The sequence below is a fragment of the Myotis lucifugus genome, unplaced genomic scaffold (assembly GCF_000147115.1).
Source record: "Myotis lucifugus unplaced genomic scaffold, Myoluc2.0 scaffold_2099, whole genome shotgun sequence".
Taxonomy (NCBI): domain Eukaryota; kingdom Metazoa; phylum Chordata; class Mammalia; order Chiroptera; family Vespertilionidae; genus Myotis; species Myotis lucifugus.
The window spans coordinates 1-27,158 of NW_005873147.1; the positions used below are offsets into that span (position 1 = coordinate 1).

Sequence of the window (27,158 nt, forward strand, 5' to 3'; positions counted from 1 at the left end):
GCTCCACCTGCCGTTGGCATTCGTGGAGATGAGAGCGTCGGTTATCTGTGTGCATGACTTAAGATAGAGAAGGAACAGATAGAAATCTAGCCCTAGCGGTTTGGCTCAGGGATAGAGTGCTGGCCTGCGGACTGGAGGGTCCCAGGTTTGATTGGGTCAAGGGCACAGGCCCAGGTTGTGGGCTCCATCCCCAGTGGGGGGTGGGCAGGAGGCAACCAGTTAATGATTCTCATCATGGAAGTTTCTATCGCTCTCTCCCTCTCCCTTCCTCTCTGAGATCAATAGAAATATATTTTAAAAAAATGTAAATCGCCCTAACCGGTTTGGTTCAGTGGATAGAGCGTCGGCCTGCGGACTGAAGGGTCTCGGGTTCGATTCCAGTCAAGGGCATGTACCTTGGTTGCGGGCACATCCCCAGTAGGGAGTGTGCAGGAGGCAGCTGATCGATGTTTCTCTCTCATCGATGTTTCTAACTCTCTATCCCTCTCCCTTCCTCTCTGTAAAAGATCAATAAAATATATTTTTTAAAAAATAAATAAAAAATGTAAACCTACCTTTGCCCACCCCTGTTTAGACCACAGTCCATCTACTCGTCCATCTTGGGTTGTTTCCGCCTTTTGGCTTCGGGGAACAGTGTCTCTGTCCATCCAGTGTTTAATATCCTGGAGAAACTTCGTTTTCGGTTTCCACGGGAAGGTAGTACATTTAGAAACAGACAGGCAATTGCTTCTTTGTATTCTCAGCAGTTTTTCTACCCTTGGGGACGTCCTGACACAGAGAGAAATAGAGCCGTTTTATTACTGGTGGTTCCTTTTCAGAAAGAAGAAATCAGAGGGCTCCTGAGGCATATTGGGGAGCTTTTTTATGTTTGTTTAACTGTTTATTTTGAAAAATGCCTGCATCTTCCAAAGTGCAGAACGTTGTCCAATCAAGTCCCAGGTCCCGTGTTCCAACACGTATCCACGTTACTCATATAATTAAAAGGCTGATAGGATTACTTTCCCGTCAGAAGGCGGTTAGAACTTGCTCTCCCTCTCAGTGCACATCTAGGGGGTGGTTGTGAACCTAAAGCAGAACGAGTGTGTCCTGAAGTTGAACTGGGAACGTTTGATTTGGTTTCCTATTTGCTCGCACGTGAAATTGGGGAGGGACCGGGCACCCAGTTGGGGGGGGGGGGCAGGGGTTGGAGGGTGGCTGACTCTGAGAGTTCTTTGGGAGGGGAGAGTGGGTTTGCGGGGTGTGGACCCGCGGTAAAACCCTGCAATCCACTCTAAGAACGGTCCTTGTTTTATGTGTATAAAGTTTTGAACACATTTTGCCTTTTTGTTTTTTTTACTTTAAAAAATATATTTTTATTGACTTTTAGAGAGAGAGGAAAGGAGGGGGAGAGAGAGAAACATTGATGAGAGAGGAAGTCATGGATCGGCTGCCTCCTGCACACCCCCCACTGGGGATCAAGCCCACAACCTGGGCCTGTGCCCTGACCAGGAACTGAACCGTGACCTCCTGGTTCCTGGGTCAGCGCTCGACCGCTGAGCCGTGCCGGCCGGGCATGTTTTGCTTTTTTAAAACGAATGTTAACCGCCTCGGTTTGGGCATGTATTTGCGGGTGGTGGGCTGGCTCACGAAGGCAGCCCCTCTTAGGATTCGGCGTTCTTGTCCCCCTGGCGCTGAAGGGGGGGTGGGGGGCGTCTCCACAGACCAGTGACCTCCGCGTCTCTAACTATCCTCTCAGGGCAAGTCCAGCTGCTCGAAGCCCTTCCCTTCTCTCCCGTCCGTAGGACTGTGTGGTGATCCCTTCCTCGCAAATGTTAATTATTCCTATTTTGTTTTTTTAACAGAAATCATAGCCCCTTGATGAGCTTTGGAGCCAGCTTTGTCAGTTTTCTGGTAAGTTGACGTGGGGAGGTCCTGCTGAGGCGATGAACATATAACGGCTAGTATGTGCTTCCGTGGCTCCTGCTGCATAGACTCAGATTGTGAGGGACCCTTGAGAGTTCAAAATGGCAGTAAAGATTTTTGCCTGTTAGCCAACACCTGTAAGAAAACTTCTCTCCTCTTTTTAAAAAGAAGATGCTTGTATCTCATAGCGCATCCCATTTTCCCAACCAAAATTCATTTTAAGTGAAAATGTAGTTATTGAGATATCTTTCCAAAAATTAAAACTGCATTTGAATGAAAAAAGTCAGACTTTGAATAATACAGGTTTGCTCTGAAATTACTGAGTAAATGTGGGCCGGAGGCAGTGACGCCAGCAGAGCCAGGCCGTCGGGTGCTGGTGCGTTTTCAAGTGTCATTTAATCTCAGGAATTGAGGGTCGAGGTCGCCGCTGGTTTGAAAGTAAATCGCAATCTAGGAAATGCGATGCTTTTATTTTTCAGGAACATCCCCTAAACTGCTTTCAAACTTAATTTCTTGAAAAGCCATCATGGAATTGTAACAGAAAAGAAAAGAAAAAAAGCCCCAAGTAGCGACCAATAGGAATGAAATAGAGGAAGCATTTAGATCCGAGATTTAGGAAGACAGACAGCAGCCGCGGGGCGCGGGCCCAGGGTCCAGCCCGGCTCCAGCGGCTCCAGCGGCTCCGGGGGCCTGGTGTTCGTGTGGGCCGTTTTCTCGTATCGCCGGGGAAGACAACAGAGTTTTCAGGGTCTTCTGTTTGCAAGAAAACAGTTGCCTTCTTTCAGGAGCACGGTCCTGGGTGGGTGGGATTCGAGCCTGATGGAAGGGGCTGGGGCGGCCGAGGCCGAGACGAGGTTGGTTGGGAAGGGGAGGGGGGTGAGGAGACGCGGGCGGGGGGCTGTGTCCGGTTTGGCTGGATTGGAAATGGGTTGGTCGTGCTGAGGAGGCCTGGGATGCCAGGCGGGCTGGTGAGTGTGACGGGACTGCAGAGCTCACAGTGATCCACCTCCTTGGATCCTTCCAGAACCCGTGCCTGGCTCTGCCCCCGTAGCCCGTGCACCTCGGAAACCTCAGTTCTACGGGGCGGAAGGAGCAGGTGTCCAGCGGGGAAGGGATCGCCAGCCGGCGGCCTGCAAACCTGTCCGGGGCGTGTTCGCTGTGGACAGCCTGGGATCCGTCCCTGAGCCCGTTGGAACCGCGGTCCCGGGAAACACTGCCTTTCACAGAACTCCTGCCCGCGGTCTCATTCGGGGTTCTGTGCGGTACCCGATGGGGCAGCGCCCCTGGGTGGGAAGAATGTACTTACCAGCGAGACTCGGTTATACAAGCTGATCTAAGTGGGCCCGTCAGACGTGACACAGGGCTTTTGTCGCCGTGGTTATAACTAAAAGTGAAATCGTAGAGCAGCAGGCGCCTGACATTTGCTTCCATGTGTTTCTTCGCGCCGGTGCAATAGAGGTGTTTTCTCATTTCATGCGGAGGTGCCGGTGCTGTCGCTGTTTGTAAATGGATAGGATACGATGCAGCGTCCTGACTCTTTTACGTGCGGCAGATAATTTACATGTTTTTGTAGTTTGGAGTTTTGCTGTGATAACTCGGTGTAAATTTTCACACGCTTCCTGATTCATCCATTCTCTCCCCGTTTCTCCCTTGGAAGAATGCCATGATGACATTTGAGGAGGAAAAAATGCAGTTGGCGTGTGATGACTTAAGAACGACAGAGAAGCTGTGCGAGAGCGAGGAGGCGGGCGTGATCGAAACCATCAAGAATAAAATTAAGAAGAACGTGAGTGCCGAGTCTTCGGTTCCGGACCGTGGGCCCCTCGTTTCGGACGCTGCTCATTTACGCGGGTTTGGTGTTTAGAGCATAACTGAATGCGTTACTTGTTTCTTAAGGCTTCTGGTTATAAAATATATTCCTTGTTTGTTTTGAGGGTTTTGTTTTGGATATTTTTCCATTGATTTTTGGAGAGAGAGAGAGAGGGAGGGAGAGAGAGAGAAACATCGATGTGAGAGAGACACATCTATTGGTTGCCTCCTGCACCCACCCCAACCTGGGGCCGGGGATCAAGCCCGCATCCCAGGTATGTGCCCTTGCCCGGGAATCGAACCCGAGACTCTCCAGTGCGCGGGCCAACGCTCTAACCACTGAGCCACCGGCAGGGCCATTCTCCCCTCTGACCTGGTTTGTACTCATCCCTCTTCCGAGAAGTCATTTCCTACAAGGACCCTGGCCCGGGCCCCGAGCCCGGCTGGGTGTCTGCTCCAGGCCCCACGGGTCCTGCACTCTGTCCCTCAGAGCACTTCCTGCGATGCACAGCGAGGTGGCATTCCCTCGCCAGGCGGTCCGCACATTTGCATGTCTATCTGCAGTATCTGGTCCTGCCCAGCACGTGTGTTAATAGTTAACCTTGGTGACGGGTCCTTGCGATGTAAAGAGCTTTTTCACACACAGGAACTCGTTAGCCCTTCCAGCAACACGCAGAGTAGATGTTATTACCAGCAAAGGATTAGACTGACTTTTGCTAAGCAAACGAAACAATGAGTGCTGGCCCGGCCGGCGTGGCTCAGTGCTTGAGCTCGACCTATGAACCCGGAGGTCAAGGTTCGATTCCCAGTCAGGGCACAGGCCTGGGTTGTGGGCTCGATCCCCAGTGTGGGGCGTGCAGGAGGCAGCCGACCCATGATTCTCTCTGGTCATGGATGTTTCTATCTCTCTCTCCCTCTCCCTTCGTCTCTGAAATCAATAAAAATATATATTTTTAAAAAAACGGTTGCTGGGCCTAGATCAGGAGCAACTGTGACCATGATGATTATGCTGATCCTGAAAAGGGGGAAACTGGTCCTTCTGTCAGGCATAGTGTGTGTCCTGTGGTCATATTTGCAGGCATTTCATCAGCTCGTATCATTGTGAAAGCAGATGAAAGCTGTTTTGCTTATTTTGTTCAGGTTTACTTTGTATTAAGAATGCAGCGTCTTATTTCAGAGTCATTTTTCTTCATTTAGAAACATTCTTTACTATAAAGGCCAACATCTTATAAAAAGCAGGGTTTTTGGTTTTACTCTTTGCTTATTTCTTTCTGAAGGCCTGCAATGATTATTGACGTCCTCAGCACACATTTCCTAATATACGTAAACTAGAGGCCCAGCGCACGGATTCGGGCACCAGTGGGGTCCCTCGGCCTGGCCTGCGCCCTCTCTCAGTCCGGGGCCCCTCGGGGGATGTCAGAGAGCTGGTTGCGGCCTGATCCCTGCAGGCCAGACTGAGGGACCCCACTGGGGCATGAATCCGTGCACCAGGCCTCTAGTACGCATATACGATCTTTGGTTCATCTCTTCCCGCCCTCCCCCCTGCCCCCTTCCCTCTGAGATTGATCAGTCTGTTCCATGTTTCCATGCCTGTGGTTTCCGCTCCTGCGTTGAGTGTCTGCCTCCTGGTGGTCAGTGTGCGTCATAGCTACTGGCTGGTCTGCCGGTTGGCCTGTTGCTTAGGCTTTTATATAGATAGGTAACCTACAGTTTAGCAACTTTTAGCAAGGGATATAAACTATTACAGAGACAATCGCCTCAGAGTAGGACTTAAATTTCGGGTTCTATTTGTGATTCAGTCAAAGCTACCTTTTAATTCCAGGGAAGTCTCCCCTTAACACATGTAGGCGAGAATGTAGCCAGTTTCCATCACATCTCAGTTATGGGCACCTAAGAAATGAACCCTAATATCAGTCCTACCTGACGGTGGATAGCTGCCTTCAGGCTTTCTACTTTGGGGAATGTTTTGTGCCTTTCGTGGTTTTTATTTTGGAGAAGTTGGAACTCACATAGTTTTATAAAAGGTAAAAGCCTGCAGTTCTGTGTTGGCTTTCCTTGTCCCATGAGCTCAGGGTTTTGATCGGTTAGGATTCTGGTCTTTGGGTTATGATCATTGTGTTGTGAACAGAATGAAGCCCCAGCCGTGGTCAGTAAGGAGCGGCCAGGCTCGGGGGGTCATGTGGTCTTGGCGTCTCGGGCGACCATGTCTCCGCGAAACCACTTTGCACAATAAGTTCGCAGCTGCTTGGAGGGAGTGTTCTTGTGGGAGACTCACCGTGCGCTTCTTCCCTCCGCAGGCGGACGCCCGGAAGTCGGCGCCCTCGATGGTGGACCGGCTGCAGCGGCAGATCATCATCGCGGACTGCCAGGTGTACCTGGCCGTGCTCTCCTTCGTCAAGCAGGAGCTCTCAGGTACCGGCAGCGCCTTGTGAACGGCCTTCGCTACTCAGTGTGCAGTCAGTGATCCTCTCGTTTTCAAGGCTAGAGGCCGATGCACGAAATTCGTGCAAGAGCAGGCCTTCCTTCCCCGGGCTGCCGGCACCGGCTTCCCGCTGGCTCCCGGGACCTGGGCTTTCCTCTGGCCGCTGACACCTGGGCTTTCCTCCAGCCGCCGGCAGGCACCCGGGACCCAGGCTTCCCTCGCAGCTCCGGCTTCGTCCGGAAGGTTGTCTGGAAGGACGTCCGGTCTAATTAGCATTTTACGCTTTTATTATTATAGAAGCCTCGCATTTCAGCCTTTGAAAGTCTGTGGCACTGCCCTGTCCAGTGTGGCTCAGTGGATAGAGCGTCGGCCTGTGGACCAAAGGGCCCTGGGTTCGGTTCTGGTCCAGGGCACGTGCGGCACATACCTCAGTTGCAGGCTCCTCCCTGGCCCGGGCCCTGGTCGGGTGTGTGCAGGGGACAGTCCATCAATGTGTGTCTCCCACATGGATGTTTCTCTCTGCCCTTCCCTCTCTCTTCCCCTCTCTCTAAAAGTCAGCGGAAACATATCCTTGGGTGAGGATTTAAAAAAAAGAAAAGAAGAAAGCATGTGGCACCTCTTTGGGGCACGGTAACCGTGTTATTACTCGGGAAATTGGGACCACGGTTCCGAGTGGTGTCGCGTGGGTCACTTTTAGTGCCAAAGTCTCTGTTAATCCTCTCGTCTCAAGAGAGTGGCCATGCTCAGGGGCACCAGTGCCACCGACAGACAGACAGACAGACAGGCCTTTTCTTGGTGATGTCAAGTGTGACAGTACCTTTAGAGCTGGTTTAAATGCCAGGTTTTTTGGGGGGTTTTTTTTGGGTTTGTTTTTTTTCAGGAAATCGTTATTGAAGGCCTGAGCACATACTAACATTTACTAGTCGACTTGAATGACCTACATTTTAACCTTTAGAGAGAGATACAAACTAATTTCTTAATTAGCTTAAGAGAAATATTTTCTTTAATTTTGTAGCTTTTAGATCTTGAGTGGTAAATAATAGCATATTAGTTTAACATGAACATTCTGTAATTTATTTTTTGTGAAAGTACATTTTTATTGATTTTAGAGAGTCAAGGGGAGAGAGAGAGATAGAAACATCCATGATGAGCGAGAATCACTGCTCAGCTGCCTCCTGCACGCACCACACTGGGAATCCAGCCCGCCACCAGGCAGGAGCCCTGACAGAATCGAACCCTGACCTCTGGGCTACGCTGGCCGGCCATTCTGTAATTTAAACAGTTTCTCCTGGACATGCATGTGTTGTTTGCTTTTAAAAAAATGTTTTACTCATATACTGTATTTCTTTCACAAATTGCCTTGAGAAACAGCTTCTCATCCTCCCAGCGGCTGATCTGCATCAGTTATGATTCCACTTGTCGTAGGTGTTTAAGCAGTGCCCTTGGCTCTTCCCCAGCCATAGGCTTTACTGAATGTGATGTTGATACCGAAGTGAGGTTCTGGCAGCACGAAGACCTCAGTCTCTGATAAGTGTGTGGTGATTTGCTTTGTGAACAGCTCGGTGTTTGTTTGAAACGACAAGTATAACCCGGAGTGGGCTTCCCTCGCCTTTTAGAACCCACCGGGTTGTTACACCATAAAGTGTTTATTTCCTGCTTTGCTGAGGCCCATTTCTCAGAAAACATTTTTTAAAAATATATTTTATTGATTTTTTACAGAGAGGAAGGGAGAGGGATAGAGAGTTAGAAACATCGATGGGAGAGAAACATCGATCAGCTGCCTCCTGCACACCCCCTACTGGGGATGTGCCCGCAACCCAGGTACATGCCCTTGACCGGAATCGAACCCGGGACCCTTCAGTCCCCAGGCCGACGCTCTATCCACTGAGCCAAACCGGTCAGGGCAGAAAACATTTTTATGGATAATTTTCTTGGGGGAAAAACTCCTTGGACGTGTCTGTTGTAGGCGCCCCTCCCCCAGCCCTGCAGCGGTTGGCACACGCCTGCCTGAGCTCCAGGTAGACGTGAGTCTGTGAATGTTGTTACCGCCTCACCCCCGGGCACGCGTCCTGACCCGGAATCGAACAGCGACCTCCCGGTCCGTGGGCTCTTCGCCGTCATCGCTGGGGGGCTGGGAGGGTCTCCGTCCCCGTGGCCCCGAGCACCGGGATGGTGGGGTTCGTCACCCCCCTCCCCATCGAGAGGGTCACTGTTAGTCGCTCCTCCGAATCCGTCCCTGAGTGTGGACTGTGGGCGCTGTGGCCGGGATAAGGGTGACGTGACCGTTACGCTGCACACTCACCCCAGGTCCTAGTTCTCAGAGGCTTTCTCCCAAGCTGGTCCCAGGTCCCATGTCCCCAGTGGGGGGCGCGCAGGAGGCAGCCGGTCAGTGATTCTCTCTCATTCCATCTCTCTCTCCCTCTCCCTTCCTCTCTGAAACCAATAAAAACATATTTTTAAAAAAGAACTAAAGTATTTTTTTAAATATATTTCTTTATTGATTTCAGAGAGCAAGGAAGAGGGAGAGAGAGAGAGAAACATCAATGATGAGAGAGAATCATTGATTGGCTGCCTCCTGCACGCCCCCGACTGGGGATCGAGCCCGCAACCTGGGCATGTGCCCTTGGCTGGAATCGAACCTGGGACCCTTCAGTCCGCAGGCCGACGCTCTATCCACTGAGCCAAACCGGCCAGGGCCTAAAGTATTTTTTTTAAGTGGTTTGCAGCCCTGAGTCATAGAATGGCCTATAAAGCCTCCCCCCCCTCTCCCCCAAAAAAAAATAAAAAAATGAAAAGGATGCAGTGTTGCCCGGGTGTGAGGCGCTCTTGCTCGCCCTCTGCTGTCCGTGCGGGGCAGTGCCTGCGCTCACTGTCTGCTCTCCCCTCCCAGCGTACATAAAGGGCGGCTGGATCCTCCGGAAAGCCTGGAAGATCTACAACAAGTGCTACCTGGACATCAACGCGCTGCAGGAGCTGCACCAGAGGAGGCCGCCGGGGGAGCCCTCGCCCGCCGACGCCGCCAACGACAACCACGCGGCGGCGGACGGGGTGTCCGAGGAGACCCTGAGCCGGCTGCGAGGTGCCGTGAGCTTTGGATACGGCCTGTTCCACCTTTGCATCTCCATGGTGCCCCCCAACCTGCTCAAAATCATCAACCTGCTGGGGTTCCCCGGAGACCGCCGCCAGGGGCTGTCTTCACTGATGTATGCGAGCGAAAGTAAGGACATGAAGGCCCCTTTAGCTACGTGAGTAGCTGTTGCACTGCTTTGTAGGTAACGTAGTGTTGAGAGTAAGGGGCCAGCAGTCGCCCGGGAGAGGCGCGGCAGGTAAACGCGGGTTTGGTGGACGGGATGCGAGTGCCTTTTTTTATTTTTTTATTTGTGTTGAGTTCAGAGAGGAAGGGAGAAGGAGAGAGAGAGAGAAACATCCATGATGCAAGAATCATGGGTCGGCTGCCTCCTGCACGCCCCACACGGGGCGCCGACCCACAACGCCGGCCTGTGCCCTGACCCGGAGGCAGACGGTGACCCTGACCGGCTTCCTGGGCCAGTGCTCGACCGCTGGGCCCCGCGCAGCTGGGCGAAGCTCCTGTCTGGCGATGCCAGGCCGACGGCCGTGGTTCCGGGGTTGGTGGACGCTGTCTGAGGGAGCCGGGCCCGGTGCTAAGGCTCACAGACGGGTCCTGCGTTCAGACGGTAAAACGATCCGATTCCCAGCCTTACATGAGGGTGTAAGCCGTTCTGGGGACCCTGGCCACAGTTACTGAGGTCCCAGTTCCGGTTCTTAGATTTCAAGGATGAAAGTCTGACAGGACCTTTCTGTGATTATGAATTTTTGTTCTTTTGCCCTCATCTTGGGTAATTTTCGTGACGATTCTGGTTGGTCCCTTGGTCTCTTCGATGTGGCTTTGGCTCCTCAGTGTGAGCCCAGTAAACCGAGTCATTATGTGGTTCAGTCTGAGCTTACGTGGCAGCTTAAACACGAGAGTGTACTGGTCAGAGCAGGGACCACCCATCCTCCATCAGTTAAAAATGGTGTGATTTTTTTTCCAATTTGGTGAACTTGCCCCTGTTTATAAAGTTTGAGGACCCCTGCACTATATGTTCTTGGACGTCATACCACTTGTCAGAATTTTCCCCAATAATGTTGATATCACAGGGAGTGTTCGAGCGCTCTATTTCTACTCATGTCGGAATTGAGGAATTTGGATATTTATAATATGTGGTGGCTATTAAAGAGATTGTTAATTTTATTATTATTATTGATTGATTGATTTCAGAGAGGAAGGGAGAAAGAGAGAGAGAAACATCAATGATGAGAGAGAATCATTGATCGGCTGCCTCCTGCACGCCCCACATTGGGGATCAAGCCCGCAACCGGGCATGTGCCCTTGACCGGAATTGAACCTGGGACCCTTCAATCCGCAGGTTGACGCTCTATCCACTGAGCCAAACTGGCCAGGGTGAGGTCGTTAAATTTTCATTTCAAAAATGTTTGTGCCTCCCCAAACTCATTCAGTTACACAAACCGTGGTCCTTCGTTAATTTGACTTAACAGATTTGTAATGTGTGATCATTTGTCTGTTTACATGTTGACACTGTTTTCTGAGAAAGGAAGCGTTAGAATTATTAATGTACATTAGCCTGATCTCTAAAGGGAGCCACATTTCTGCGTGTGCCAGGTCATACGTTTACAGAAAAGTATTGGTTGTGAGTTAAACATTCTGTTCATTAAGGCGGAGCCCAGTGCGTCCCTGGGGGGCCTCGTTGAAGACGGCACTTTTCCCGAAAGGGGTGATTTGAAGGGACAGAATTTTTAGTAACTTACTTACTTGTTTTCTAAATGGAGCCTCTTTGAAGGCCCGAGAAAGGGCCCTTCGTCTGCTCCCTCATTTATACGTTAACCCGTGGCTTTGCCGTGGCTCCTGCACTTACATCCTGACTCTGAGGCCTGTATGTGAACACGGGAGAAAGCAACGTTTTCCTTTTGCAAAAAAGTAACGCTTCCCTGAGGAGGGACAGGACGTGCCGGCCTCCAGTTCCTGTCTCATTGGCGCCTCGATGAGCAAGTCATGGCGTCACCCGGGAGCCTGGAAGCTACATGCTTCCGCCTCGATTCGCGTCCCACCCGGGGGCGTGGGCTGGTCTGTCACTGAAGTCACAGTTTTCCAAATGCCGACAACACTCAAACGGGCGGCTCTCTGAGGGCGCAGCGAGCTGGGGGTGGTGGGGCCGGTGGGGGTGTGTCTGGACGCGCACACGTGCGCCTGTGTGTTAGCAGCAGAGCAGGAGGAGGTCCGGGCCCAGCATCTCTCCCCCCGCAGGCTGGCGCTCCTGTGGTTCCACACCGTGGTCCGCCCCTTCTTCGCCCTGGACGGCAGCGACAGCCGGGCGGGCCTGGAGGAGGCCAAGGAGATCCTGCGCAGGAAGGAGGCTGCCTACCCCAACTCCTCCCTCTTCATGTTCTTCAAGGGGCGCATCCAGCGACTCGAGGTACCGTGCCTGCCCCGTGTGAGTTCTGAATAAAGCCTCCTGCGGACCCGCCTGTAATTCTCGCCTGGGGACGAGCCACACACGAGCCGCATGTCCGAGGCCAGGAACAGTCCGTGCCTTCCCTCGTGTCGTGGCCGCGAAGACGCGTTCAGGAGCCCGGGCTGTCAGCCCGCTGCCTGCTCCTGAGCCGGAGCCGTGGGCGGGGCAGGGAGAGTATAGGCTGTGAGCCCAGATTGGCGCCTGGGCGGCAGGCAGGAGCGTTAGAAAGTCTCTTAGATGAAGAACAGGAAACACACTTTATCTCCCGTGCAGTTCCTAGTGGTCCCCCTCTGAAATGTCATGGTGGCTAACGATGGATGTTTATACACGGAACCACCTGCCATGTCAGGGACGGCTTCAGCTCTGAAGTCTTCGCGGCTTTTATTTTCCGTGTGCGCCACTCGGCTACCTGCTGTGCCCGCGTGCCATCCGTGCGTCCACCCCACTCCCCTGCCTGCTGTGCCCGCGTACTATCCATGTGGTCCACCCACTCACCTGCCTGACGGCCCTCCGGTGACCCTCACGGCCCTCCCGTGACCCTCACGGCCCTCCCGTGACCCTCACGTCACCTTCCCCAGGCCCCTCCTTCCAGGGTCCTGCTGCCAGGGAGGTTCTGTCGGGAGGTGGGGCGGCTCTCACACCTCCCCCGGCCTGTGGTCCTTCTATGGACCACGGGACCTTGGAAAAGTGGCTCTAGTGCTTTCTCTCGAGACTGAACGACGAAGTTGCGTTTTTCACTGGTGCTCCCGTCCCGGGATGCGTGGAGGTGGTGTTGCTTTTGTTGTTGTGTTGTTCATCCTGCCCTGAGGGTATTTTCCACTGATGCTTAGAGAGAGAGGAAGGGGGGAGAGAAGGAAACGTGGATGTGAGAGAGACACGTCGATTGGTTGTCTCCCCTGCACATCCCGACTGGGGCCGGGGAGGAGCCTGCAGCCGAGGGACCGCCCTCGATGGGAATCAAACCCAGGACCCTTCGTCCCAGGCCCATGCTCTATCCACTGAGCCACACCGGCCAGGGCTGTGTTGCTTTTTAGCTGTGAGCTCACAATTGTGGCAGGAACAGTGAAGGGGACGTGGATCCCTCTGGCGATGAATTTATCGGAGAGAAAAGAGCCAGAGGCCCTGAGGGCTCACAGCCGTGGTGCTGGCCGAGGTGCCCCACGCTGGGGGGCAGGGCCGGGCCCGGGCTCTGGCTCCTTGACCCTCCTCGGAGCTACTGCTGGCAGCGTTTCCTGCGTCGCTGACGAGCGAGCCTGGTCTGATCTCAGAGCAGCAGCCCTGCGGCTGCTGCGGGTGGTTATTTATAGGAGCAGGACAGGGCCGTGCGGGGAGAGCCGCTCCCTGGCATCTGTTCATTCCTTTCATCGGAGGCCTCCCTCCCTCCTGTCCTGCGGGCTCTCTTCACTCCCTCAGGCACCAGGCCCTCAGTGCCTTCATCCTTAGACCCGCACAGTGAGGGGGCTTTATTCCGGCGGAGGGTGTCTCTGTCGTTACTCCCGTATCCGGCGGTTTGACGACTGCCCGCTGGAAGGAGGAGCTGATCGTAACATCGCCAATAGGTTAGGTGCACTTGTCGATGGCTAGACTTCACCCCGTCTGTGCTGCTGTCGGAGGGGGATCCCTGAGCTCACTGTGCCCAAGGGGCCGAGCCTGCCTGCCTGCCTGTCTGCCCTGGCGTGGGGTTAAGTGCATAACCTGTTGTCGAGTCCTTGCGGCCACGCCTCTAAGTGGATGATTCTGCGGCTGCAGCACTAACGCTGAGTCACCCGTGAGTAAGCGGGCTGTCACGTGTCCTGCGTGTTACAGGTGACAGGGAGGGTTCTCGTCCCTGAGCGACTTCGCACAAATAAGCCAGCGATCCTTACGTTGTTTTACTTCAGATCATTCGATCTTCCCTCCACACACACGAGACTTGATGCAGTTGTGTTTGCAAATCGAATGTGGACGTGTGAACGTCGTTTTTGTGAACAGCGCAGTTAATGGTAGTGACCTGACATTTCCCCAGGGGGAGTCGCTGTTGGGATCCTGGGCCGTGGTTCCTTCCCTGCGACGTCACAGCATTGCACGTGACGGCAGGGGCTGCAAGTAAATAGCTCAGCGGGTTCTCCTCGAGTTGTTTCCTTGGTCAGAGCTTCCGTGGTGTCATTAGTAAAATCAGAGAGAGTCCAGATCCCTGCCTGCATCTGCCGTAAAAATGGCATCTACAAAAGCTGTTAGCAAACGTTACCTAATGCTTCAACGTTAGGGCCTCCTCGTGAAAGGTGGGGATAAAGGGAGGATGCATCGGCCGGCGTGGCTCCGTGGTTGAGCATCAACCTATGAACAAGGGCATGTGCCCTTGGCTGGAATCGAACCCGGGACCCTTCAGTCTGCAGGCCGATGCTCTGTCCACTGAGGCAAACCAGCCAGGGCTCCCCAAGATCAGTTTTGTTTTAAACTATTTGGGTGAAAGTAAAGGGAGCTGTATTTCCACTGTTTCAACAACTGCTCATGCTGATTCCTCAGTGAGCGATCAGAATGGAACTAGAACTGATTTTGGAGCTGTGCCTGCTCCTGGGATGATGTCATTACGATCTGATAATGGTCTCAGCACTTTCTATTTCTGCTTGAGTGCCTCTCGCAGCAAAAGCGTGGTACTTCTCCGTTTTTAAAGAAATATACCGTATTATTTTCTAAAGCTGAGTAACAAAGTACCACATCTCTGGTGGCGTAAAAGCAACAGGAGTTCATTTTCTCGTGGTTCTGGGCCAGGAGCCAGCCAGCTGCCCGGGGGTGACGTCGGGTGTGGGGGCTCCGGGGAGAGTCTTCCCTCGCCTCTTGCAGGCGCTGGTGGCCGCCCGCATTCCCGGGCTTGTGGCCCCACCACTCCCATCTGCCTCCGGAGTCACCGCCTCCTCCTCTGTGTGTGTCAGCTCTCTCTGCCTCCCTTTTGTTTTTATCGCTTTAAAATATATTTTTATTGACTTTAGAGAGGAAGGGAGAGGGAGAGAGAGAAACATCCATGATGAGAGAGAATCACGGATCGGCTGCCTCCTGCACACCCCACATGGAACTGAGCCCGCAACCGGACACGTGCCCTGACCGGGAATCAGACTGTGACCTCCAGGTTCATAGTCGACCACTGAGCCACACCGGCCGGGCTTCCCAGGAGCCTTTGAGCCGCTCTCTCCCACGCGCTCAGCGGTTTGTAACGACTGTTCAGGAGACTGCTGGGAATGAAGCAGTAGTGGTGCGATGACGGGCAGCGTGACGGGCTTCCCTCTCCCCGCAGTGCCAGATCAACAGTGCCTTGGCCTCCTTCCACACGGCCCTGGAGCTCGCCGCGGACCAGCGGGAGATCCAGCACGTCTGTCTGTACGAGATCGGTGAGTGCGAGGGCCGGGCCTTCGGTCGGGAAACGGCGTGTTCACGGCTCAGCCGCGCCGGCTCCTGTCCCCAGTGTGACCTCGCTTTCCTGGGTGCGTCTCCTTCGTAGGGCTGCTCTGCCTCCGTCCTCATCGAGTGCTGCCGCCTCTGGGTCGTCAGGACGCAGCTAGCGTAGCACAAGTAATGCCGCTTGTCTCCGTGGTTCTCATGGTTTCTTTTTTTAAAAGTATGTTTTATTGCTTTGTAGAGAGAGAGAAAGGGAGAGAGAGAGAGAAACATCATGGATCGCTGCCTCCTGCACGCCCCCTGCTGGGGATGGAGCCTGCGACCTCCTGGTTCATAGGTGGATGCTCAGCTGCCACCCCCCCCACTCTCCCCAGCTGGGCTCATTGTGTCTTTATACTTGATTCTTCATGAGATTTTGAATTTAGGATAATGGGTTGTCAGCGTTAGTCAGTGTTAACTGAATGGACTGGAGCCATTTGTAAATACCTTATCGCTTGCACATTAGAATTCGACACAGTTTCCTGCTCCTGCCACCGAGTCCCTCTGTGGCCTCGTGGCATGGCTGTCCCTGTGCCGTCCCACCCTGGCCAGGACTCTGTGCTCGGGGCCATCTTACCCTGTCGGCCACACGTGGGAGTGTTTTATAGAAATCTCTGCCGCACATTCCCTCTTTACTGCGTCACCGGCTGTGAAGTTTTAATCAAAATGGCACACTGAAAATATTTAAGAGAAAAAAGTAATTTTATTTTTACTTATTTATCTTTTTAATCCTTCCGTTGATTTTTAGAGAGAGTGAGAGAGAGGGAAGGACAGAGAGAAACATCGATGTGAGAGAAACACATCGATTGGTTGTCTCCTGCACGCACCCTGCCGAGTACATGCCCTTGACCGGAATCGAACCCGGGACCCTTTGGCCTACAGGCTGACGCTCTATCCACTGAGCCAAACCGGCTAGGGCGAGAACAAAATAATTTTGAAAGTGTTTTCAGGTGGTGTGCACACAGCACTCACAGAGGAGATGACGGGGTGGAGGTGTGTCGCCGGGCCGGGCTGTGGGCGCACACGGAGCTGGTGGCCGCACTGACCCTGCTCCCTCCCAGGCTGGTGCAGCCGATCTGATCGAGCTGCCCTGACCCTGCTCCCTCCCAGGCTGGTGCAGCCGATCGAGCTGCCCTGACCCTGCTCTCTCCCAGGCTGGTGCAGCATGATCGAGCTGAACTTCCAGGACGCGTTTGGCTCCTTCGAGAGGCTGAAGAACGAGTCCCGGTGGTCACAGTGCTACTACGCCTACCTGACGGCCGGTGAGTGCGACTCTGCAGAACACGCGCTATTTCAGCGCTGCCTGTCCCTGTGGCAGCAACGTCTCCCGTTTCCGACGCTCACGGTCACACCGTCTGCGGAGGGAGAATCCCGGCAGGAGGAGGCGGGGCTCTGTGCTTCCTCCGTTTCCCCAGCGCGTCCGTGTTTTGTGCTGTCGCATGGCCAGCAGCATAATGCTGGCTCACTGACCATTTCAGCAACACACACACCCCCCCCCCCGCCCCCTCTGGGCTGGTCACGTCCGTGTCTTGGGATGCTTGTTGCCCTAAGCAGCCTCCACCTACCTCTACCCTCTGCTGCATTTTCTAAAATACGTTTATTTATTGGGGCTTGAAAGCATTTTTAAGAATCCAGCACGTCTTTCTCATTGCGTTTCTGTCCTTCAAGTGGCTCAGGCCCTGAGCAGTCGCTCCCACTTGTGTTTCCTGAGGACCCTGTTGTATGTACAGTCACGGTGCAGAGCACACGCTATTCCCACACTGCAGGCCCCCCTGCAGACACACCTGCCATGTCCGAGGAGGACTGGGCTCTCCTGACTTCCTGCCGTGGCCTGAGGAGAGAGAGAGAGAGAGAGAGAGAGAGAGAGAGAGAGAGAGAGAGAGAGATGGAGACGCGCTGCCCCCTGGTGGAACCGCCCCGGGAAACAGCTGTTAAATCCCCGACTGAGGCCGGCAGGAGGCACAGTCCTTTGTGTCACCGGCTCTTAACCCGTCTGCGCCCGTTTGTTGATGTGGCCGCATTTCCAAGTGCCACCAGCCCAGGTCACCCTGAGAGCGCTCCCCTCCGACACGTGAGAATAAACGGCGTTTCTCAGTTTGCCAGGGGGCCGCCGGCGACGTGGACGGCGCGCAGGCCATCTTCAAGGAGGTGCAGAAGCTCTTCAAGAGGAAGAACAACCAGATCGAGCAGTTCTCCGTGAAGAAGGTGGGTGGGGCCTGTGGGCGGGCGTTGCTGGGAATGGGTCCTAGGGCATCCGATTGACAGCTGGCAGCCTCCGTGCCGGCAAGCGCGGCTCACCCGGGGAGAGTTCGCGGCCTGGTCGGAGTTCTGCTCCGAGTGCGGTGCGTGGTGTGCGGCGGGTCACGGAGCAGTCGTGGGGGTTTGAGGGAGTGGAGGTCTCGCAGACCCTCGAGAGCCGACGCGCACACCTGGGGGGAAGCATCCTCCGGAGGGTTGGGTCGCTCAGAAGACAAGTAGGCGGGCCCTGGGCCAGGACAGCGAACACATCACATTCTTTTAAAATATTTTTTATTTGATTTCAGGGAGGAAGGGAAGGGGGGAGAGAGATGGAAACATCAAAGGTGAGAGAGAATCATTGGTCGGCTGCCTCCTGCACACCCTACACTGGGGATCGAGCCCACAACCCCGGGCACTGCCCTGACCGGGAATCGAACCCTGACCTCCTGGTTCATAGGTCGATGCTCACCGCTGAGCCACGCCGGCTGGGCCAGATCACATTTCGACCTGATTAAGAAAATTACATCCCGTGTGCGACAGACAGGCCCGGGGCTGCGGGCAGCGTCCCTAATGTGCCCTGTGCCTTAAAGAGTAAGAGTTGGCTGAGTTGCTGTGGGTCACGTGACTCCTGGCCACGTCCTGAGTGTCCCGTGGTTTTCATTTCACGAATGTTTATCGAATGAGCGCCCGGTGACTTAGTTTGAGGATGAACTAGACAGTGATGGCGAGCTCGGCGTGTCAGCATTTTCAAAAGCCCTAACTTAACTCTGGTGCCGTGTCACATATAGAAATCCGGCTCCCCTCCCCTGACCCCGCCGAGCCGCCGCCTGCAGGTCTAGAAGCCCCTCTCACCTGAACGGAGGAAGCGCATCTGGTTTCATCCCCACGTTCCCAGGGTCCCTCCTGAGCCACGATGGCGGAGTGAGGCGAAGAATGAGAGGGAGGCGTCGTCTGCCAGTAGATTAGGGGCTGGAGAGCGAGCGTGTCCTACGGAAGGTGTTTGCCTCCTGGCGCTCGCTGTAGGAGGGGCTGCCCCAGGTCCACCCTGAACGGAGTCCTGAGCATGAACGTCCTGTTTGAATCTGTTGTAAAGAAACGCGTGGCCTGACCGTGCGGACTCCTTGCAGGCGGAGCGGTTCCGGAAGCAGGCGCCCACCCGCGCGCTGTGCGTGCTGGCCTCCGTGGAAGTGCTGTACCTCTGGAAGGCCCTCCCCAACTGCTCCTTCCCCAGCCTGCAGAGGATGAGTCAAGGTAAAACCCAGAAACAAACCAAACCCAGCCCGGCCGGCGGGGCTCAGGGGTCGAGGGTCAGCCTACGAACCAGGAGGTCACGGTTCGATTCTCGGTTCGGGCACGTGCCGGGGTTGCGGGCTCGATCCCCGGTGTATGGTGTGCAGGAGGCGGCCGATCCATGATTCTCTCTTGTCATTGATGTTTCTCTCTCTCTCCTCCCTTCCTCTCTCTCTAAAAAATCCATAAAAACATTTAAAAGCCCCGTGCCAGTTTGGCTCAGTGGATAGAGCGTCAGCCCGTGGACTGAAGGGGCCCAGGTCCCTGGCCCTGGTCCGGGCGCGTGCAGGAGGCAGCCAGTCGATGTGTCTCTCTCACATCGATGTTTCTCTCTCTGTCTCTCCCTCCCTCCCTCTCACTCTCTAAAAATCAGTGGGAATGTATCCTCGGGGGAGAATCCGCAACAACAAAAGGTTGGTTTCTTAAGGGCAGAGGGTTTCTGTGTTGTTTCTGCTGTATCTCAAGTACCTGGGACTTCCCAGCACATAAGCGCTCAGGAAAGACCGAATGCAGATGTGAGTGTGAACAGCACCCCTTTCCCCAAACGGCTGCTGCCCTGGGGTTCGTCCGTATTTTTTTATATTTAAAGGGATTTCCCCTATTTTTTAAAAAATATGTTTTTATTGATTTCAGAGAGGAAGGGAAAGGGAGACAGAAACATCAATGATGAGAGAGAATCATGGATCGGCTGCCTCCTGCATGCCCCCCACCAGGGATCAAGCCCACAACCCGGGCCTGTGCCCTGACGGGAATCGAACCTGACCTCCTGGTTCTCAGGGGCAGAATATGAACCGAGTGCGTGTAGACCAGTGGTCGGCAAACTCATTAGTCAACAGAGCCCAATACCAACAGTAGGACGATTGAAATTTCTTTTGAGAGCCAAATTTTTTAAACTTAAACTATATAGGTAGGTACATTGTTATTAACTTAATTAGGGTCCTCCTAAGGCTTAGGAAGAGCCACACTCAAGGGCCAAAGAGCCGCATGTGACTCGCGAGCCGCAGTTTGCCGACCAGTGGTGTAGACAGTGAAAGACTCGCTGTGGGTGATGCGTGGGGAACTAAGGCCGTGCCCCTCCGCCCTCTGCTTCTCCAGCCTGCCACGAGGTGGACGACGCCGCGGCCGTGGGGCTGAAGCACCTGCTGCTGGGGGCCATCCACAAGTGCCTGGGGAACACGGAGGACGCCGCCCAGGTAAGCAGCAGCGCCGCGGAGGGGCGGGGGGGGTAAGAAGAGGCACCCGCACACCCAGCCTCCCCGCACGTCGGCTTCACCCCTACGCTGCCCGGGTGCTGGTTGGTGCCAGGTTTAGTGCAGCCCCGGGTTCCTGCAACGCTCTGTACACGCAGCCTCCTTCACACGCAGCCTCCTTCCTACCAACGCTCTGTACACGCAGCCTCCTTCACACGCGGCCTCCTTCCTACCAACTCTCTTCACACGCGGCCTCCTTCACACACAGCCTCCTTCACACCCGGCCTCCTGTGCACGCGGCCTCCTTCACACCCGGCCTCCTTCACACGCGGCCTCCTTCACACCCGGCCTCCTTCACACCCGGCCTCCTTCACACGCGGCCTCCTGTGCACGCGGCCTCCTTCACACCCGGCCTCCTTCACACCCGGCCTCCTTCACACGCGGCCTCCTTCACACCCGGCCTCCTGTGCACGCGGCCTCCTTCACACCCGGCCTCCTTCACACCCGGCCTCCTTCACACCCGGCCTCCTTCACACGCGGCCTCCTTCACACCCGGCCTCCTTCACACACGGCCTCCTTCACACACGGCCTCCTTCACACGTGGCCTCCTTCACACGCGGCCTCCTTCCTACCAACGACCACAGTCTCAGTTGGATGGAGGGCAAGTGTGAACACAGTGTTGAAGGAGCAGAGTGAAGTCTCACAGTTAAATGCAAATGTGTGTTTAGCAGCCCTGGCTGGTGCTGCCAAGTGGTTAGAGCGTTGGCCCGTGTACCGAAGGGTCTCGATTCCCGGTCAAGGGCACATGCCTGGCTGGCAGGTTCCCCATCCCTGGCCACGGTTGAGGTGCGTGTGGGAGGCAACCAACCCATGTGTGTCTCCCACATCGATGTTTCTCTCTCTCTCTCTCTCTCCCCTCCCCTCCTCCCTCCTCCCTCTTTCCCTCCATCTCTCTCTAAAAAAGCAATGGGGATCATGTTCTCGGGTGCGGATTAACAAAAAACAAAAAGCATCAGGTCAGCGTGCGTTCACGTTTCCCGCCTCTGTAGCCGCAGGTCCCCGGCACATGGCCGCCCTGAAGCGGGATGGGCCTGAGTGGGACACGGAGCCTCGATGAGGCAGTCGATTCGTCCAGTGCCGTGTGTCTTTCTTTCAGTTCTTCCAGCGCGCTGCGAAGGATGAGCTGTGCCGTCAGAGTAACCTGTACGTCCAGCCGTACGCCTGCTATGAGCTGGGCTGTCTCCTGTTAGAGAAGCCAGAGGTAAGACCTCACGTGTTTTCCTGAAGCTCATCACCGGGAACCTGCAAGCACGCAGGCAAAAGCAGCCTTCGTTTAAGGCAGCGGTTCTCAACCTGTGGGTCGCGACCCCTTTGGGGGTCGAATGACCCTTTCACAGGGGTCGCCTAAGACCATCAGAAAACACATATATAATTACATATTGTTTTTGTGATTAATCACTATGCTTTAATTATATTCAGTTTGTAACAATGAAATTGGGGGTCACCACAACATGAGGAACTGTATTAAAGGGTCGCGGCATTAGGAAGGTTGAGAACCACTGGTTTAAGGGAAATGGATGAAATGGGGGGGAGGGGTGTGGAGGGGCTGTTTGTTTTTATTTCCCGTAAGGAGAGTCCAAGAAGCCACGAATTCTATCTGTTTAGGAGATAATGTCTTCTCTGGAATGAGATTTTGGGCAAAAACTTACTTGAGGGGGAATCGAGGCCATTTTCAGGGAGGAAGGTGGGTCGTGGTGTGGCTTGTGCTTGAGGATCCTCTGCCATGTACCTTCCTGTGCCCCCGGCTCGGCCCCTCAACCAGACCCTTCCTCCTCGTCTATAAATCAGGATGAAAAAGTACCCGTCTTGCCACTGTAATGAGGATTGTGGTGAGAATAAATGGGATGACGCGTATGATTACTTTAAAAACATTAGAATACCTTATATGTTAACTTGATAATTCCTATGAAGATGTGTATATACGTATAATGGGGCGGGTTTCTTGAAAAATAGGATTCCAGTGGTGCTGGATTTGCTTGCTGCCTTCTTTTGGGAGCTCAATGACATGATACTGGTTTTGTAAAATTCTAATTTTTAGCAAGTTCCACTTGGTTTCCAAATATGTGGGCTTCCTAAAGTTGAGTTACGAACCCACGGAAACCTGATCGTCGCATAACCCTGACCCTTAAACACATAACGAGACATAACTTACCGACGTCAATAAGCCTTTTAATTGTCACCAATCTTAGGTTCTTTTAGGAAGACCTTCACCTGCACTATTCTAACTCTTCTAAGCTGTTTTTGTTTATGGGCTGATAGTGAAGGTTGTGAAAAATTGTTCATGGAGTAACGTCTTGATGTAAATCTATTGACCTCATTGGGTTAAGGGAAAGTTGAGTCTTCATTGCATGAGCAGTCGCCTCATCTCTGTGACTGAATTGTCTGAATTTGCATATCCTCCTGTTACAACCTTTTCCGCGTGAGCAGGCGGAGGTGTTAAGAGATGTGTGTTTGTCTTCACAGACGGTAGCAAGAGGCAGAGCCCTCCTCCTCCAGGCAAAGGTAAGCATCCCCACTCTTCCCGCCCGGGCCCTGTCCTCTGCACACCGAGTCTGAACTCGAGAGATTTGGGGAAATGGTGGTCTGGTTGCTATTTCTGGAAAGGTGCCGGAGTCCATTCATTGTCTTCACTAGCTGAGTTTAAACAGAGACCCCCAAAAGCTAGTAACCTTTGAAGTCCTAGCAAAGGTCAGAACTGCACCACCCAGTTAATCTAGGAACCACCCAGTTAATTTAGGTAATAATAGCTGAAGCATCCCCACCTTAGTTCCCTTAATTCCCATTTATTATTATGTAAACCCTTGCTGATGGGCTAGTCTGCCTGTTAATGGGGTCACCTGCCTAAGGGCTATGCTATGAGTGCATCCCAGATCAATAAAAGCTTGGTGAGACCTAAGCACAGGGAGGAAGTCCTTCGGGACTTGCCCGCCTGGTCCCCCAATATTGCAAAATTATCTCGTGTCTTTTTCTTTCATTTGTTGTGCGGCTCCACTTTCAGATACCGAACCCTACTCCACGCAGAACGTGGAGGGAGTGGTACTCGACAGAAAGGAAAAGGGGCGATGGTTGAGTCAGCAAGCACTTGAGTTTTAAGTGACATTACCAGTATCATAAGACCCTCCATGAGCGCACTCATCCTGCCTTATACGCCCTCTTCTTATTGGAGTGGAAAGTAACTTGACATTTCATAACCACGTTCCCGATTAAAGAATTTCTCACGGGCGCTTACATGGAGCGCCACGTAAGACCACGGTGTCAGGAGTCACACGAGGGAAACATCACAGAGACGCATTAATGACGTGCAGTTAGCATTCTTTTTTTCTTTTAAATATTATTTTTATTGATTTCAGAGAGGAAGGGAGAGAGAGAGAGATAGAGACATCGATGATGAGAGAGAATCATGGATCGGCTGCCTCCTGCACGCCCCCACTGGGGATCGAGCCCACAACCCAGGCATGTGCCCTTGACCGGAATCAAACCTGGGACCCTTCAGTCCGCAGGCCAACGCTCTATCCACTGAGCCACACCAGCTAGGGCTGCAGTTAGCATTCTTTAAAAAGGTCACGCCCTGGCCGGTTTGGCTCCATGGACAGAGCGTTGGCCTGCAGACTGAAGGGTCCTGGGGTCGATTCCAGGTCTGGGCATGTGCCTAAGTTGCAGGCTTGATCCCCCAATAGAGGGTGTGCAGGAGGCAGCCGATCCATGACTCTCTCATCATTGATGTTTCTCTCTCTCCCTCTCCCTTCCTCTCTGAAATCAATAAAAGATATTAAAAAAAAATCCCAAAGCTCAGCGATTGGGAAATAAAACCAAGTGGGTGCAGAGCCTTTGGCGGGAGTGGGCGGGTGTCCCTGGGGACGGACGGAACTCGGGTTCACCCCCGGTGGCTCCGCCGCGCGGCCCTCAGTGCCTGCTTGTTCTTCCAGGAGGATTTCTCTGGCTACGACTTTGAGAACAGACTGCACGTGCGCATCCACGCGGCGCTGGCCTCCCTGCGGGAGCTGGTCCCGCAGTGACGGACGGGGCTCCCGCGTCCCCCCTCCGGGTTCTGCCCCTGGGGCCGGAGGCAGAGGCTGGAAGCAGAGGACGCGGCTCCTGGAGGACCGGCCTTCCCCCGCCGCCGCCGCCGCCGCCGCCTGCGCAGGGACAGACGCTTCCCCGGTTAGGCCGCCGTAGTGGAGATCTAGCTCCAAAACACAGCAATGAGATCGTAGTCTTGTAACCAACGCCTGGGCAGGGGTTAAGTGGCCTTGTTCAGACACTTTAGTTTTGTGATTTATTATTTTTAAAATAAAAACCAAGCTCCACACTCAGCCTGCGATCTTGTGGACACGCCGACCGTAAGCTCACGTCTGCCCGGCCACACCGAGAGGTGCCCGTGCGGCTGGTGACGGCGTCGCTGCGGCAGTTACAGTTACGTTGTGTTTTGGGGAAAAGGAAGTGCTTCCGGTGTTTTTCTTTGCCCTCGAGCCGCCCCTATGAGGAACCTGGCACAGATATTCCGATCCCCGCAGCCCAGACCACGAAACTCAGGCACAGAAGGCGAATTGATTTACCCCAATTAATTCTTCCTGTTACCAGTGGACCCGTCTCCGGAGCAGGAAGCGAATATTCCTTTATTGTAAAAAGTATATGTTAAGAACCCAGGGTTCCTTGTTTTCCTTATTAAAAAAAAACACTTGCTCTTCAGCTGAAGTTGTCTCGTCAAAGTGTTTATCTCCAGGCTGTCCGCAGCGTGTTTCCGAGGGATGGAGCCATCGGAAGGCTTCGCTGGGCTACCTCCTGGCCGGGGTGCCCTAACTTCCCCCTGCGCTCAGGTCATTGGATGTAACAGGAGTTCAGAGTTATTTTCAATCCTTTGTCGCTCGTTGTAATTGCCATTTAATTGCACCTTTGTCCAGTGCTGCACACCCGTGGTTTTGAAGAATCAAAATACCTCAGTCCCACCCTAGCTGGTTTGGCCTGCAGACGGAAGGGTCCCGGGTTCAATTCCTAGTCCGGGCACATGTCCTGTCTGGGTTGTGGGCTCCATCCCCAGTAGGGGGCGTGCAGGAGGCAGCCGATCAAGGATTCTCTCTCACTATCGATGCTTCTGTATCTCTCTCCCTTCCTCCCTGAAATCAATAAAAATCTATTTTGAAAAAAATACCTCAGTCCCTTAAGGGTTTCTGCCATGATTGTGTGGCTCAGTTGGCTCAATCGTAAGGGTCGATTTTTTTTAAAAGTTTATATTGAGCCGAAGTGTGTCATCTTGGAGTGTCGTTTATTTACACATCTGCCGGGGCCCTTGTTCCAGCATCTAGAAGGGTTCAGCAATCTGGAGAAGGGCTGTGTGTAACTTAATAAAGAGGCCAGAGACGAAGCATAATTTTGAAAGGCATTTGGGGGCCAGAGGAGCCTAAGATCTCCTCGTCTCAGGACCCCTTGCTTTTTATTAACACAATTCGTCCTAAGGCAGAGATATACACTCCAAAGGGTAAGGTTTCCGTATACTCAAGCATTGTCGGAATGGGGGAATTCACCTGTGGCTGTTCGGGTGTTTGGCCAGTAGGAGGCAGTAATATGTAGATTAGGATGCCCTTTTAGCCATTCCCAGATGATTCGGCCCTTGCTGACATGCTGGAACTGGCTCCCAGCTCATGTCCTTTTAGCCGAAGCGTGATCTTACGCAATGTTCACACTTGATGCTGCTTCTCCACATTCAACATGGGAGGGGCTGCTTAGACTGCAGTCAGGTTCAATCTACTTCATCGGGCTGGTGTGGGGGGCGCGGGGGGGGGGGGATGATAATTTCTTGGAAAGAAGTGAGTGTTCTTCACCGACCTTGGCTGTTACCCTCACGTTTCCTCGCTTCCAACGTGTTCCTTCACATCGACTTTCCGGTGTGAGCCCTGCATGATCGCGTACAGCCCGAGAGAAGAGGCCCTGCCCTCCCTCCAGAGGGGGTCGGCGCTGAAGCCTCGTAGATAGATGCTTTCTCAGAGAGGATTTAATGCCTAAACATCCCGGGCCCCTGGTTCCAGCGAATCTGAAGGGAAGAACTTCCTGAATCTTTACAACGTGGCTCTTGCCATTTCGTTCTCTTCTTGGCTGTTGGATGCACGGCAAACTCCTGACCGTGCAGTGGTTCGGGACCACGAGTGCTTGCCTCAGCGTCGCCGCTGGCATCTTCAGTTCCAATAGTGTAGGAGCTGTTATTCCGCAAAGAGTAAAGACGGGTGTTTCGCAAATTTTAAAAAAATTGTTCCTGCATTAACTGCTTTAAAATACGTTTCTCCGGAGAGATTTCAAGATTTCAGCTACATTTGTGTTCATTTCACCTAACGCAGTGGTTGGCAAACTCATGAGTCAACAGGCCAAATATCAACAGTACAACGATTGAAATTTCTTTTGAGAGCCAAATTTTTTAAACTTAGACTATATAGGTAGGTACATTGTTATTAACTTAATTAGGGTGCTCCTAAGCTGGCCTTTGCTAAAAACGTCCTCAATCTGATTGAGGTACGTTCGCTGAGGTCGACCCCTTCCAACTCTCCCATCCACACTCGTCTTGTATACTTGTTTTGTCTATCTCCTTTCGTTCATCCTCTCTGTATGTCCAAACCATCTCAACATACCTTTCTCCATCCTCGACACTACATCTTCTTTCACTCCACAACGTTCCCTAAAATTAACTTAATAAACTTTACTTAAAGTTTTAAGTCAACTTCGCACTGTACGTGCGTGCCCGCACGTGGTATTTTGTGGAAGAGCCACACCCAAGGGGCCAAAGAGCCGCATGTGGCTCGCGAGCTGCGGTTTGCGGACCACTGACCTAATGGAATAGACAGCGTTACGCCATCCAATAGGTTTTCCTTTAGCCGCGAGAGAGCAGGTCTGAGTATAGACTGTCTGTCCTAGTTTGGGGCAGGGTAACCCTGTGGTGCTGGCCTCCTGACCTGGTGGTGGAGCACGGATGGGGTGACAGTGACTCTAAAAGCCGCAGCCAGAGCTGCACTTCAGATCACTGACGGTCGCGGGCATTTAAAAAGAAGTCTCTATTATTGAAAGTATTACATGGGTCCTCCTTCCTTCCCATTATCTCCCCACCACCGCCCTCACCACCTCATTGCCTGTGTCCATGGGTTATGCATATACGCAGACAAGTTCATTGGCTGATCTCTTCCCCCCACCTTCTCCTGCCTACCCTCTGAGGTTCAACAGTCTGTTCATGCTTCTATGTCTCTGGGTCTATTTTTGATCATCAAAATATTTATCTCCAGTTTAATTGGTTCATTAGATTCCACATATGAGTGAGATCATGGG

At 53.3% G+C, this 27,158-nt stretch overlaps 1 protein-coding gene across 29 annotated transcripts; it reads left to right on the forward strand.

The window, feature by feature from the left end:
* Positions 1-1,761: 1,761 nt before the first annotated feature.
* On the forward strand, positions 1,762-24,542 carry TTC39C (tetratricopeptide repeat domain 39C). 29 transcript variants are annotated; one of them, XR_002827641.1, is made up of 13 exons: positions 1,762-1,890; positions 3,560-3,688; positions 6,009-6,123; positions 9,024-9,350; positions 11,411-11,625; positions 14,936-15,029; positions 16,187-16,337; positions 17,171-17,280; positions 18,441-18,564; positions 19,699-19,796; positions 20,929-21,054; positions 22,317-22,355; positions 23,780-24,542. XR_002827641.1 is itself a non-coding variant. In XM_014450359.2 (13 exons), the coding sequence occupies exons 1-13, from the start codon at positions 1,858-1,860 to the stop codon at positions 23,867-23,869; spliced, it is 1,590 nt and encodes a 529-aa protein (XP_014305845.1). In that variant the 5' UTR covers positions 1,762-1,857; the 3' UTR covers positions 23,870-24,542. The 29 variants fall into 29 exon arrangements, 22 of the variants coding, with proteins under 22 accessions (XP_014305845.1, XP_006108392.1, XP_023604690.1 ...); XR_002827644.1 differs by having other exon boundaries at positions 20,950-21,054; XM_014450359.2 differs by having other exon boundaries at positions 9,024-9,378; positions 11,457-11,625; positions 16,230-16,337.
* The last annotated feature ends 2,616 nt before the right edge of the window (positions 24,543-27,158 follow it).

Coding starts and splice junctions, on each gene's coding strand:
- TTC39C (XM_023748922.1), top strand. CDS start 1,858: ATGAGCTTTGGAGCCAGCTTTGTCAGTTTTCTG. Junction 11,626..14,935: donor GGCGCATCCAGCGACTCGAG/GTACCGTGCCTG, acceptor CTCTCCCCGCAG/TGCCAGATCAACAGTGCCTT. Junction 21,055..22,316: donor TCCTGTTAGAGAAGCCAGAG/GTAAGACCTCAC, acceptor TTGTCTTCACAG/ACGGTAGCAAGAGGCAGAGC.